Genomic DNA, 13,804 nt, shown 5'->3' with positions numbered 1-13,804 from the left:
ATAATCACTGTACAATTCTCTAAAACTGTAAACATCCTCACATTTGAAGAGCTGGAACTAGTGATTGTTTGGCATGTTTGCTTGATATGTGGCTCAAATTGTTAATTGATTATATCAACAATTTAAGTTATGTTGATTGATTAATTGTTTTATTGAAGCAGAACGTCAAAGATTGCATATAATGTGAATTCATGTTACATACAGGAAATGCTGGCAGAGCATGATAACTTTCCTAGTAAGAAAACAAAAAGTGGTAGAAGAAGATCTTTACTTATGTTATCTAAAAAATACCTTGAAATACCGAAAAAAATACTCCAATTGTAATACTTAAACTTCTACATGAGTTAAAAGACAGAATTTTCTGCATATAAATGTGTCCAAAGTAAAAGTACTCATAATACTTGTCCCTGTTGGAGTTATATAATGAAATATTTTAATATTTGATCTTTTTTTATTACTGATGCATTTATATGTAAATAGCATTTTTATCTTGTAGCAATTAGAGGTAATTTTGACTGCACTGTTGGCTGTATAGCTGTAAAAAGTACCTCACAATTATACTTACACTACTTTTTCATACATTACTTTTCACCACTTAAGCAATGCTTCTTTTGAAGATAAGACATTAACTGTTACGTTGGTTAGCTGTTTGAAGAGTAGCTTATTACATTTTATTAATGTTATTGTTAAGTGTGAAAGCTTTTAGCAAAGCACAATGAGATGTGGCATTTCAATGCCAGCTGCCATCCTCAGTGTTGCATTAAATCCTGAAATAGCTTGTGCTTTGAGTGGCCTTCATTGCAAGTGAGAGATTGTTCTGTAACACGAAGGTCACAGGTTCGATCCCTGCTGTGGGCAGAGTGTCTGTGAACAGCTCAACACACTGAACATGCTCAGTCATTGTACGTTTCTCTGGAGAGTGCCAGCTTAATGCCTAAAATATAAATGTAATTGTAACCCAGTAGTGGAGCTCCCACTGGGAGTGCTGACACACACACACACACACACACACACACACATAGAGCTCCCCCCGGCCCCTACTCACTATTATCTATATGAGGGGAGGATTATTTGGTTCTCAGGGTTCAAACGGAATGCAAGTTATTTTTTGAACGTGTAAATGCAGAATCTGGCCTTAAGTACAATATTAATGCAAATTAATGGCTTCATTTGGATCTGTTTTATATTTAGGATAACTAGAGAGAGAATTGGCATGGAAAAATATTTGTTAGAAACGTATACTCTTCCATTCGCTGGTTAACTTTACAATCGGTCAGTCCATCGCTCTTGATCTTTACATAAAATTCAACAATGTGTGTTTCATTATTGATCAAAATAACGACTTGGCCAACATGAGAGACCAATAACGTGTGTTTTTTCGTCTTAATCTGTTCTGCCAATAGTCTTGTGTACCCTCAGGTCTCTTGTCATGCTGACTTCAGAGTTAGAAGAGCCTCAAAATGCCTTAACTTAAGCATTTTTGTGGTCTTTGAGATGATAAAAGCAAGTCATCAGAATTTATGAAATCTGTCTGAAATTAAGAATCCTAACAATGAACTGCCATTTATTTTTTACTCATCATATTATAATAAATATTGATTATAGGGGTGTTATAATTTGCTGTTATCATTGATGATCATGATATATAAAAAATGAAAAATTGATATAATGTTGTCATATGATAATATTGTGGAAACAGTACAGTGTCTCTTAGATAGTTTCTGTTTCTTTCTATATTGTCTGCTTTGTATTTAGTTTTTTGGCATTCATTTGCCAAAATAAGAGACAAAATGCAGATGATGGATGAATTTGAGGGATAGCATTTTTGTTTTGTAGATATGGCGATAATACCGTTATTCTGAACTATTTTGACTGTGTTAATTGTGTTGTGAAAATCTAATGCATTTCAGCCCTAATTCAGTTTGACTTTGTGTTCCTGTTAGCCACTATTTGCTCCTGATTGTTTAATCAATACTGACTGACCTTTGACATAACCTATTGGTGACAGAGCAGCAGCTAGTCCCAAGAAATATGTGCATGTAGCATCTCTGTAAATTGACTTAAAAAATTTATATCAGTGTTAATTTTATCCATAGTTGGTGTGATTTTTGGTCATTTTTCTATCTCTGGCACAGGAAGATGGTGTTCCCATTCTTTATCCCGCCTACAAGACCATGATTGACTTGTTTGTTTTTGCTGCAAAAAAAGCCACCAATATGCACATGTGAATCACTGTCATTTCAATGTTGGTTGGGCAATGTCAGCTTCTTCAGAATTTTTATCCAAGTTTCTGTCTTTTTTTGTGGCCCAGATACTCATGCAGTGAAGTATTGCTGACTTCTTGTCTTTGAGCACGGTTTAGTGTCTCTACTTCCTCCAAAAAAAGAAAAAGACTGACCTTTGCAATAATTTAAAGGTAAAAGCTGACAATTTTGGCTTCACTTCTAATGTGCTGCATGGTGAGATTTATTATCGAGTTGAAGACCACACCCACCACTAAACATTAAAAGCTTTTGATGTAAGGTATGATGTAAGAGTCCAGCTTTATCACCATAGCTACCTTCTCCTAGTCCTCTTCTTCTTATCTTGTTATGGAAAATATTACATCACACTTGAGGGATGTACCTGATGCTTTCATTTAAAATGCCTGAAAGCGAAACACAGCTGTCAGTTTTAGATTTGCAGTTTGCCACCATTAGAAGCAAAAATCTAGGAATTTAAAAGGATTAAGACAGATCTATAAAAATGCATTTCTTTTTCCATAGATGTGTGATGGATAAATCCGAGCAGTGAAAGAGGACAGTGTTTGTAATTCAACACATGTCTCCTGTTCACTCAGAGCAGTGGGTTAACACTTGGGTGCCTTGTTCAGAATGGACACCAGTTATTTCTAGCATCACTCTCCCTCTCTCTTCTCTCTGTCTGTCGTACACAGTCACACTTGATCTTTCTACATTCTCCCTCGCAAAGGCTTATAATCTCCATTTGTCAGTTGCTCTCCATTTTGCACTTTATCTCAAACACACTATCTCTTCCTCTAATATCAACAGCCATTTGTGCCGTCAACCTGCCAACCTCTCTCACTAAGCCACTCACTTAATGTCTTTGTGCTGTCACTCAGCCTGAAATGAAAGGTTGATGTTGCAGCCATCAGGGCCTCATGTTTACCGGACGCTACAGTCCTGATTTTATCTATGACAAATTATAATAATTTCCTATACCTCTTTTACCCTTTGTCCTCACTTTCTCCTCTCCCCTGCTCTCTTTTTAAACTCCTCTTTAGCCCCTAATGCCCCAAACTCTCTGAGCAGATGAGTAATATTTCTCCACTGGGCGAACTCAGTGGCCAGTAGGGCATCCAAGGCTCCAAACAGCTGTTCTATAATTATACAAGCAGCAGGAGGCAGACAATCAATACTCCTTTTACTCTTTTCCTCCACCCGGGCGGCCTGGTGGTTAGCAGGGCCGCCCTGTAATCAGAAGGTCACAGGTTTAATCCCTGCAACAGCCAATGTGTCCATCAGCAGCCGTGCTCTCTGTTGGAGTGTCCTTGACATTGTTCACTCATCTTCTGACTACTTTTTAATTGCTTTAAGACATATATGGAAGAGGTATTTCAGATAAGGATGAGTTACTCGACAGTTTCTCTGAGAAGTATTTATGTTTTAGAGCTCCAAAATATCATATATTTGGTGCCTACTCTGAGACATCAATATCATTGTACTTTGTGTGTTGGCTTTAAAGCCCATCTTCCCTTCACATTAACTTTACACCTGCTGTGTCTTAACAGAAACATGTTAAATCGTAAGCTTTAAAGGTGCTATAGGCAGATTGTGTTCCCTTCATTTATACCTACCTCTACTCTGTCTGTTTAATATGAGGCTAGACGGTTAGCTTAGTTTAGCATACAAACTTTAAAGCAAGCCCCCAGGAAGAGCATGGGGTTTGAAGTGAATTTGACATAGTGGCCATATAGGGGAATTACAGTTCCAGGTCCATCACATGAAAGCATGGGGCTCAAAAATACTTTTCCCCAGAGACTTGCATTGGGAAAGAGATGACCCCCAGAAAATGACTTATTTCACTATCAGAATTTGATTCAGTCAGTCTAGTAAGTTTTAGAAAGTTTAGAAGAGCGATACAATTAAATAAGTTTATTCCCACTCAAGTTAGCAGGGTGCTAAACTGGAGGTAATCAGCTTGACTAGTAGAAGTCTCTCTTGGGCTTGCTCTATGGACCCCATTGTCTCCAGCGCTGTATCCATTTTTCTTTAAACTGTTCATTGATGCTTCAGAGGCAAAAAGCTGGCCTATGGAAAGCTATACAAATTCTGCCTACTACCAACTCTAAAGATCACTTACTAATATGTTATTTGTTGTTGTTGCTTTTGTTGTATGCTTTTGTTGGCATGAATTCAAATACATCCATTTCCTGAAAAATGCAAGCTGTTAATTGAAAAATGTTTTGTATCTAGGTAGCTCATTCTGCCTCAGAAGCTAACATTAGCATAAGAAGCTAAAGTACAGAGAACAATATTGCTCTTGAGCTTAAATTAATATTTTCTTCATGAGAATGTTTAACCTTCCAAAGCAACTAGCGTAGTTTCTGTGATTCGTTCTACATAGATACAGACGAAGTTTGAAATTCTGCCAGGTCCTCTACCAGGGTCTCCTTTATTTGAGGTAATTTTGCCAGAGGTTTCAAAGTTAATTTGTAGAAGATAAAGTGATTTTTAAAACCACTACACAGAGCACCTTATAATTGGAGTCTTATTGTCTGTTTAGAGGTCGAAAATGTCCTGCAGTGGTAATGAGGAGGTCCAGAAGTTAAAGTGATCTGTTCAGTAATCTGCAGACACGCTGAATGGAAGAGTGTGTGTGCAAGCCAGAATAATAATGCGTGTGTCTGTGTGTTCCCTACCTGTCCTTGGCTATAAGAACACTGAAAAAGTTGCATTCTCACCTTGAAAATCCATTAATCTACCAAGTCCCATAACAATGGGAAAGATTTTGCCCATAGGTTGATATAATTGTTGTTGTCAGGACATATAAACCTGTTTCACAATGTTTTTTGAAAGGAGTCGAATTGTAAGCCTTAACATAGAAATTCACTATAGAAAGCAACAAAAAACAAAAGAAAGTAATTAAAGTTTTACTCACACTGGGGGAAAAAAAGTACATTTTAACAATCTTAAGATTTTTAGGCTACAGTAACATTCAGTCTTTCTAACATGGACATTTTTTTCAGTTGGCTGCAGAACGCTGCATTTTAACATGTCGGCGAAGCTTTCACCTGCTATTTCTCACATCCTTGACTGGCAAGTGGCATGTGTGATAACTTTCATCTCCTCTGCTTCTTTTCATGGCTCTCTCCTTTAACCTGGCTCCCAGGAATGCAATAAACCTCAGGTACCGTATCTATTAACAACGTTGTTTGTTGTGTTTACTATATGTGAGTGTGTGTGTGTGTGTATTCTGCTTTTCCTGCCTTTTCTCTGTGTCTGTCTGTGTTTGTGTTTCTGATGCTGTTTTTTTTATCAGCGTCTGCTCCCTATTTGTCGTATCTGTAGCTTCTGGTAGACTCCCTTAATAAATACCTTCCATTTGCTGGCATGGATGCTGATAAAGATGGAGAAGGAAGCCTGCACCACACTCCAATTGTATTACCACAACATCAACACAAATTGAATTCTTTTATCCCTGATAAAAATGGTCTGCTTCCATGCATTTTATCCTGGTTTTGATGAAAAATGAGCATGCTTGGTTGAGAATGGACTCTGTCATGTCTCCGGGTGATGACAGAGAAATGATAAGCATCACTCTGGTACAGCTTATGGGCCTGTAAACTGAGATAATGGCAACAATTTAACTGATTGAGGTGCAGCACATCTCAAACACTGTGCTTCTCTGCTGATGTGCTTGATAATGGTATTGACTGTCTTTCGGCTCTATGGATTATTATTATCCCTGCTGTGTGGGTGTGGTTCTGTTGGGTCTCGCCTCACCGTGGATATGATCCACTGATGGTGCTGTTAATGTGCTAAGTGTTTGATTATGATGGCTTTGAAAGACATTCATCCAGTGCATTTAAAGATGAATCAACCATTTGTGCTTCAAGTAAACATCACCATTCTCCATTAAGGCTGGAATATAGTACATATCATATCATATCATATCATAGCTCAGTATTTCACAGATCCTGCTGTGTCCGAATAGAACTGGATGTCGAAGAAGAGGTTGAAAAGATCAGAGCTCAAGGTGTTGAGCAGTCAGACCTGCTGAGAAATGGGAGAGCAGAGAGAACAAACCTGCCACTCTCGGCCGCAGAAAGAGCCGAGCTCCTATTTTTAGAGCTGTCCTTTGTGACAACCTGCTCTGCTTCAGCTGTGCAGATACAAAAGCCTCAGTTTTGAATAGACATTGTGTAGGAACCGCAGCGTTAAAGGAAGAAACGCTTCATTGTACTTTTTCTTTTTCTTGCTTTCCTTGCCTCCTGCATTCCTTCATCTTCGGATGTTTGTTCAGAAATATTCAGAGGAGCTTTTTAGGGCTGCAGCTATTGATAATTTCTATTTTGATTGCTGTGTAATTAATTGACCAATTATTTTTGATCCGTCAAATGTCTTAAAATAGAAAGACTCAAGTTCTCACAATCAGATCTGCCTGACAAACAGTCTAAAAAAACAAACTTACTATGCTATAAGAAGCTGCATACAGTAAATCATTGGTATTTTTGTGTAAAAGGTGACTGGTAATTAATAATTAAAAAGCTTGCAGGTTAATTTTAAATAATTGTTTCTGCTCTATAGCTATTAAGTTATTTTTAAATCAGTGAAGACAGCAAAAAAAGAGGAGTTTGTCTTTCTTTGTCTTCTTGAATTGAGCACCCAAGTGTCTCTTTTCCAGCACAGACACCAAAAGCTAAATCTTGTTTATAGTTATTAATAGCCAAATATCCAACTTTGACGGAAATAGAACAGATATTTTTGGGAGTGTTTATACTCGATAACACAGCTGAAATTGTGCCTCGTGCAAATGAGCAGAAAGGATCTACTCATTTACAAACCTGCTGTGGTTCATTTCTCAACCGTTGTTAGAGAACACGCTTACTGACATTTGATTTGCTTTTCATGTCAGTTTTGACATTCAAAGACCTTTTTTAAAGTTGAGTATTTTCAAAAGGGTTGACAGATGACATTTATTTCGATGGTAATGAGCCGGCATGGCGTGGATAACAAAGTATGCTGTTTTTGTTGTTTGTGTCACTTGAATGTGATCGAAATCTCTCGCAAAAGAACTGTTTGATCTGCTCCATGTAGACCTGGTGTTCGACAATGCTGCTTGCTGCAGGAGATACTCAAGGTGCTAATAACAATTCTCATTCTGCTTGTCTGGTTAATTAAGGGTTAAATGTGTTATGTATGAGTCTAAAAATAACATTTGCAGAAGTGTGTTGCTTCATGTTGGGTGCACAGTCCCCAGAATGCATCTTAATGTTGAGAAAGTCAAAATCACTGTGATCATAATGGTTTGGTGTTTTTAGTTCAGTTTGAAACAACAAAAGAGACTTTTATAAACCATTCACATAATATTTTTGTATTTAAATGTCTGTGACACTGGGTTACTAGTAGCCATTCCTTCCTCTGACATAAAGTTGCCGAATGTAAAGAACTGTTGAGGTGTAAAAGATGATATCAATTAACACATCACACATGAGACAGAGATCCATTTTTGCATCTTCTATCAAATAACACTATAACACGAGTTGTAAGTCCTGACACAATCAGCAAGATATTTACTCCCAGCTCTATAGTATATAGTTTGGACACCGGATTTGTTGACTAAGCGATGAGTTGATTTAATCTGTAAAATTGAGTTTCTCCATGAAGAGTCATGATTTCTTGGTAACTGAAGAGACTCTAGGAGATTTTGGTTCATTGAGGATGCCGTTTGTGGGAAAGTGCCTTGTGTGTGATGGATTTCATCCTGTGTGACAGTGCAAATCATACAGTAACACCATATTGTTTCCATTTGATCAGTTATCTTCAGAAATATGAGCATGAACTAGTCCTGTTAAGGCCTGGAGTGTCTTGAGAAGAAACAGCCAGAGCTGTTTTTAGCCATGCTAACATCATGGCTTTATGGATGAATGCTGGTCCTCTCTTTGATCCACTTCATTGGTCCAGACTGAAATATCTCGTCAACTGTTGGATGGATTGCGGTGAAATTTTATTTTGATATTCATGGTCCCCAGACAATGAAACCTACTGACTCTTGTGAACTACTGACTTTTCCTCTAGTTGCTACCATGAGGTTGACATTTGTGATTTTGAGTGAAATTTCTCATCAACTATTGGATGTATTGCCAAGTGGTTTGTAACAGATAATTGTGCCCCCTCTCAACATGAATCCTAATGAGTTTGGTGATCGCGCATCTTTTAATTACGGACCAAACATTTTATTTACTATCGGTCATTCCCATCACTCTGAGGTGTTTATTACCACGTGTTAGAATGCTAACATGCTTAACTGTGGAAAGTGGAAAACATGGTCATAATTATACCTGCAAATCACCAGAATACTGTTACTGTCACTGGCAGAAGCATGCTGATGTTAACATTTAGCTCAGAGTTCCTTTCTCTATGTTTCTTTCTGATATGGAAAGAACAGAAACGGGAACATTGTGCAAGAAAAATGAAGGTGAAGTGATGAAACTTGGTTCCGCCCACGCCGCCACCATCACTGCAGACTTCCAGTTCATAACCTTCCACAGTCAGTCTATAACCTGATCCGGAAACCTCTAGTTACTGATCAACTTTTCACTCACTTGCCAACAATCTTACTTTGCCACTTATTCTCCAAGAGCGTCTCTTCTCATTCTCTTTTTTTGATTTATGCACCTTGTAGCAGGTGCAGGGGCACGACAGATGTTTCGCCCCCGTGAACCTACAAGTGTAATCTTTTAAACGTGCCTGGCTGACTGCGTTTCTGCCAAATTATTTTCAGAGCAGCGTGCAGGTGACAACAGCTTGATAAATGAAATAATCCCTTGGGCTGTAGCAGCTATGAAAATGTAGTCTCTTTATTAGATCATCTTTCTCGTTCTAACAATGCTATTTAGAGCCGTCGTAATGGGACCGTCTTCGAGGATTAATGCACTGAGCTGGCAGTCAGCAGCACTGCGTTTCCTCTACATGAGGCCTTCTGTTGGCTTACAAACTCACTGAGCAAGGATAGACACGGATCAATAAATCAGAGTATTTTGAGTTTGATCCTATAATAGCCAGTGTGTGTCTATGAGGAGTCGTGTTCTGAAGTAAGTTACTGAAAAACTACCCGCTTACTCATTGTAAGTCAAGTAAGATGTAGGACATTTCGGTGTCTGATGATATATGATTTAGTGTTGTAAGTTCAGATTCTGACTGGTTGTTCATACAGACTGTCAGATATTCAAAGTACTGTTTATTTTCTGGCCTTTTCACCTCTTCTCCCTCTTGATATTCTGGTTGTCTTAGTTAGAAAATCCTCTTCTTTGAACTGCAGATTTAAAGGAGAAGCCTGACAACACTTTTATCTTATTTTCAAAAAATACCAAAAAGACCAAAACAAAAAATGTATTGTTCGTACTATCACATCTTGTCTGTGTATCCTATCCTTTATATTTTCCTCCCTCATACTACATTAAAGATAAATACAGCCCCCATTCCAAAAGAGAAAAATGTATTAAACACAGAATGCAAAGATTTGCAACTTCTTTGCAACCTACATTCACAAGGTGTTTAATGCTTATGTTTTTATTTACATTTTACACTTCTTTGGAATCAAGGCAATGCCATTGCAATGAGTGACATGTTTTCATTATTTTCACAAACTTGGCCTCATGCAGTTTATGTTTCACAAACATCGCCCTGCTGTTGTGAATAATCACCAGTGCACCAAATGTGTATTAATCTGCAGATAAAAATAGTCTGTAACGATTGCACTTTTAAATAAGCACCATGCCCCGTGTAAATGCGACCCATTTTGAAAGACTTACATCTTCAGGGAGAACAAGTCTGCAGGCTTTCAGCAATATATTTGCACATGGTTGGGGAGGGTCTTTTCATGGGATTTGTCAACACACACACACACACACACACACACACACACACACACGCACACACACACACACACACACACGCACACACACACACACACACACACACACACACACACACACACACACACACAAAACACATTCACACACAAAAGAAGAAAATAACATCTAATAGTATAAAAATGAACAAAACATCATCATCCACACCACACCCAGAGATAAATTTAACACTCAGCCACTGTTTTCACAGCTTTGTCTCCTGTCAAAACTGTGTGTGATTTGTGTGAGCGAATATGCAAATCATGCAGAACTTTACAAAAGCATGCACATCCAGACAGTAATATGAACTGCTAGACAGAAGAACATGTAAAAGACGGAGCAACAGAGTTTGCATACTAGATAATGCTTTAAGAACATTTATTTACTTACCACCAAGGTGCTTTTTGAGCATATTTTGAATATTCAAACCACTCACACGAAACTCCACTCTGAACAGTGCACTGTTTTAGTTTAAGAGAAATCCGAAGCATTTCTCCAGGCTGTGCATGCATGTTCTGTTACCGCATCATTTAACCCCCACCTCCTGTCTCTTGCTCTGGAGCTGGCTTGGATAAGAAGCACATTACATTCACATCTCAAAATACTGAATTTCAGTTGAGGAGCTGAAATACTGGATGAGGAATTGAGCTTTGTGGTCTAGATGTGACAAAGTTTGTTAGTTTGTTTACGTTTCTTTGTTGCTTTTTGGGAGCATCTCTGACGGTGAATGCAGTTAACTGAATGATAAAAGACTGTTTCTTTGCCGTGCTGAAGGACTCTTTTTATCTGATTCTAATGTATAAAAATGCAGAAATGTCATCTTGCTGGTTGTGTGCATTGACAAAATGTTTGAAATGTGAGCCGGAGCCTTATGCTGTATTTCTGAACATAAATCGCAAAGCGTTGAAATATGGAGTTAAAGGAGGTTGGCAGATGTTGCCATGTAATGATGAGTTTTTCTGTTATCACCCTTGAAACACTTGCCTGTGTGTGTGTATGTGTATGTGTGTGTGTGTGTGTCATGCGTTGTTGCACTGTGTGATCCAGCAGTGTAATGAGGTTTTTATGGCTCTAATGCTACGCATCAGCAAGCAAAACACCATCACATGGCCAACCCTACAAATGCATTGAACAGTTGAAGCCACGGCGGGTTCACAGACTGTTTACAAATGGCAGATGAGACGTACCCACCCCCTTCCTACCTCATGCATTTAGCACACACTGCTATCGAGCATGAGTGCATTAACGTTATTCTCAAGTGGCATTTTTCACGTCACTGTCACAGCCCAGTAAGATCGATGCTCTCCTGCCTCTCTACCTTTACATTTAGCTTGTGATTAGTCAGTAGAAAAAAATGATTAATTGGCTTGTTTGTTCCTAGAAAGCTTGAAACGAGGGGGGTTGGGCAAGAAGGTCTGTTATTCCCCAGACACGACCCCGTCGTTGCGGTGATGTAATGATGCCCCGGTCGTCTTCCCCCCGGCACTTGTCGGAGACGTTAATGACCAGGCTGCGCAGCAAAGCACCTGAGCTTTTTTTGTTGTTGTGATACATTACATCATGGCTCGGGGCAGGAGAGGTGATGTCATACCGGGTCTCCAGCTTCCCTCCCCCTCACCTCCTCCCACTCAGCTCCCCGTTAGTTTGACTGGAGCGGCTCCAAAACCAGCAAGCAGTCCGCTGCTTTCTAGGCATTGTCTGAGGCAGAGCAGCCGGGCTCTTTTGTATACAGCATAACAAAAAGCTCCAGTGGTCTGCATACAACAAAAATATGGATGTGTCAAATGCTTTATTGGTTTTATTGGATTAGCTGGTGTTGTTCTCAAATGTGCATTAATCAAAGAGACTGTTTTTATATTCGTGGGAGTATGTTTGCTGGTTTGAACATTTTTTTGCACAATTTAGATGCAATTATCAGCATCATGATTATTGTATATGGATGGAAATAATGTCGAGTTGAAACTAATTCTTAGTTTTTAAACAGTATTAAAAAAAACACCTGGGATCTTATATTTTTATATTTTTTTAAAATTGCAATAAAGTGCAATATCTGAATTGAGTATTATAGTGCTGCAGAGATGTCCTGACCTACAAATGGAGTTATACAGACTGGGAGAAAAAATATAGATCCTCTCAAAACAAATAACACAGATCATTTTCATACATTTTTCAATGAAAATGAGAATAATGATGCAAAAATAATAATTCTCTCCAATATTTTGAATCAGACCTCGTTCAGTCCGATAACCGTTATACTGTTACACAGCATTAGAAGGAATTTACTTGACTTTTTTTTTAAAAACATCAATATGATAAGAAAATAACAGCATTAGAACAAGGCAGTAAAAAATGATTGACAGCATTCAAACATTTCAGAAAAACTGTTGTCACACCTCAAAAAGTATTTTTGTTGTCACATTCTTGACAAAGTGTAAATGATGACAGCTGTAGTTGGTAATATTGTGTCTTGGTTGTGGAGTGGATTTTTTAGTGTTGTGGTTATGAACGGCAGCAGATATGCTCTTTATTGTCTTGCTCGGCCTTTAAACCCCTCCATTGTTCTCCGTGACGTGTTATTGTCATTTAAAGTGCCGTCCTCATATCTCTGTCTATCAGGAGACCTTCATATATACGGACCTTCTATGAATCCAATATCCAGAGTCTCTGGAGACGTGGCCTGCCACCTGAGCACACGCACACACACACACACACACACACACACACACACGATACACACATACATATATTATATTGTTTGTCTCTTACAAAGCAGAGATGTGTATGCAGTTTGTGGGTGACGCTGCTGCTCATTGTACTACAGCTGAGTGAAGGTGAAGTGGAAGTCTATTACCACTTCTACTGTCTCTTCTCTTTTTACACACACACACACACACACACACATACACATCTCTCCTCCCTTCCTCCCTCCCTCCTCCATTTCGCCATGTCTCGCTGCCTCCGTCGCCACAGCAACTAAAAGCCCTGGAGGGTGTGTGTGTGTGTGTGTGTGTGTGTGTGTGTGTGGTGGCGGGGGCTCGTGCTCACCCAGTTGCCATGGCTATTCCAGCTGAGTGACAGTGACAGAGTGACATCATTGCTGCCAGTCTCTGCTGCTGTTGGCCTATTTTGAATACCTCTTTTTCTCCTCTATCTCACAGCTCCATCTCTTTTACTCCTCTCCTCTCTTTCTGTGTCTTTTACTCTCTCAAGAGGAAGTGCTGCTGTCTCCGTTTGTCTCCCCGCCCAGGAAATGGCTTTCCTTCATCCCGTTACTATGCCAACAGGCTCCAGCCGCGGTCTTGTGCCGAAGTGAGCGTGATAATGGCATTACCCGCACTGTGCTCCTCTCCTCCCTCCATCCCTTCATCCCTCTATCATCCAACTCATCTATCCACCTTTTTTGAATTTATTTGCTTCCTCCCACCTCTCCACCTCTCCACCATGCATCAGCTCCCTCCTGACGTTGTGCTCTTTGTGTCATGTCATTTCATCTCTCCCCTCTCATCTCTCCTCCTCACTTTCATTTCCCTCATCCGCCCTTCTCCTCTTTCCATCTCTCTATCTGAGCTGGGGGGATGTTGTAAACCCTCCAGAGAAAGGGGGGGGGGGGGGCACAGCCATAGTGGCTGCTCTTACAGCATCACCGTCTGGCAGGGAGGAGGTCCATAC

General features: G+C 39.3%; 1 protein-coding gene across 2 annotated transcripts in view; it reads left to right on the top strand.

The window, feature by feature from the left end:
* The window catches only part of rapgef2b (Rap guanine nucleotide exchange factor 2b), a 119,520-nt gene that overhangs the window by 62,901 nt on the left and 42,815 nt on the right, over positions 1-13,804 (top strand). The window contains exon 7 of one of the 2 annotated variants that reach the window (XM_059345500.1): positions 5,392-5,409. The exons of the other annotated variant lie outside the window; for it this stretch is intronic. Coding sequence (XP_059201483.1) covers positions 5,392-5,409 — 18 coding nt within the window. The remainder of the gene's footprint in view (positions 1-5,391; positions 5,410-13,804) is intronic. 2 annotated transcript variants of the gene reach the window in all.

The sequence above is a fragment of the Centropristis striata genome, chromosome 12 (genome assembly GCF_030273125.1).
Source record: "Centropristis striata isolate RG_2023a ecotype Rhode Island chromosome 12, C.striata_1.0, whole genome shotgun sequence".
Classification (NCBI taxonomy): domain Eukaryota; kingdom Metazoa; phylum Chordata; class Actinopteri; order Perciformes; family Serranidae; genus Centropristis; species Centropristis striata.
This window is presented reverse-complemented; position numbering and strand designations above follow the sequence as displayed.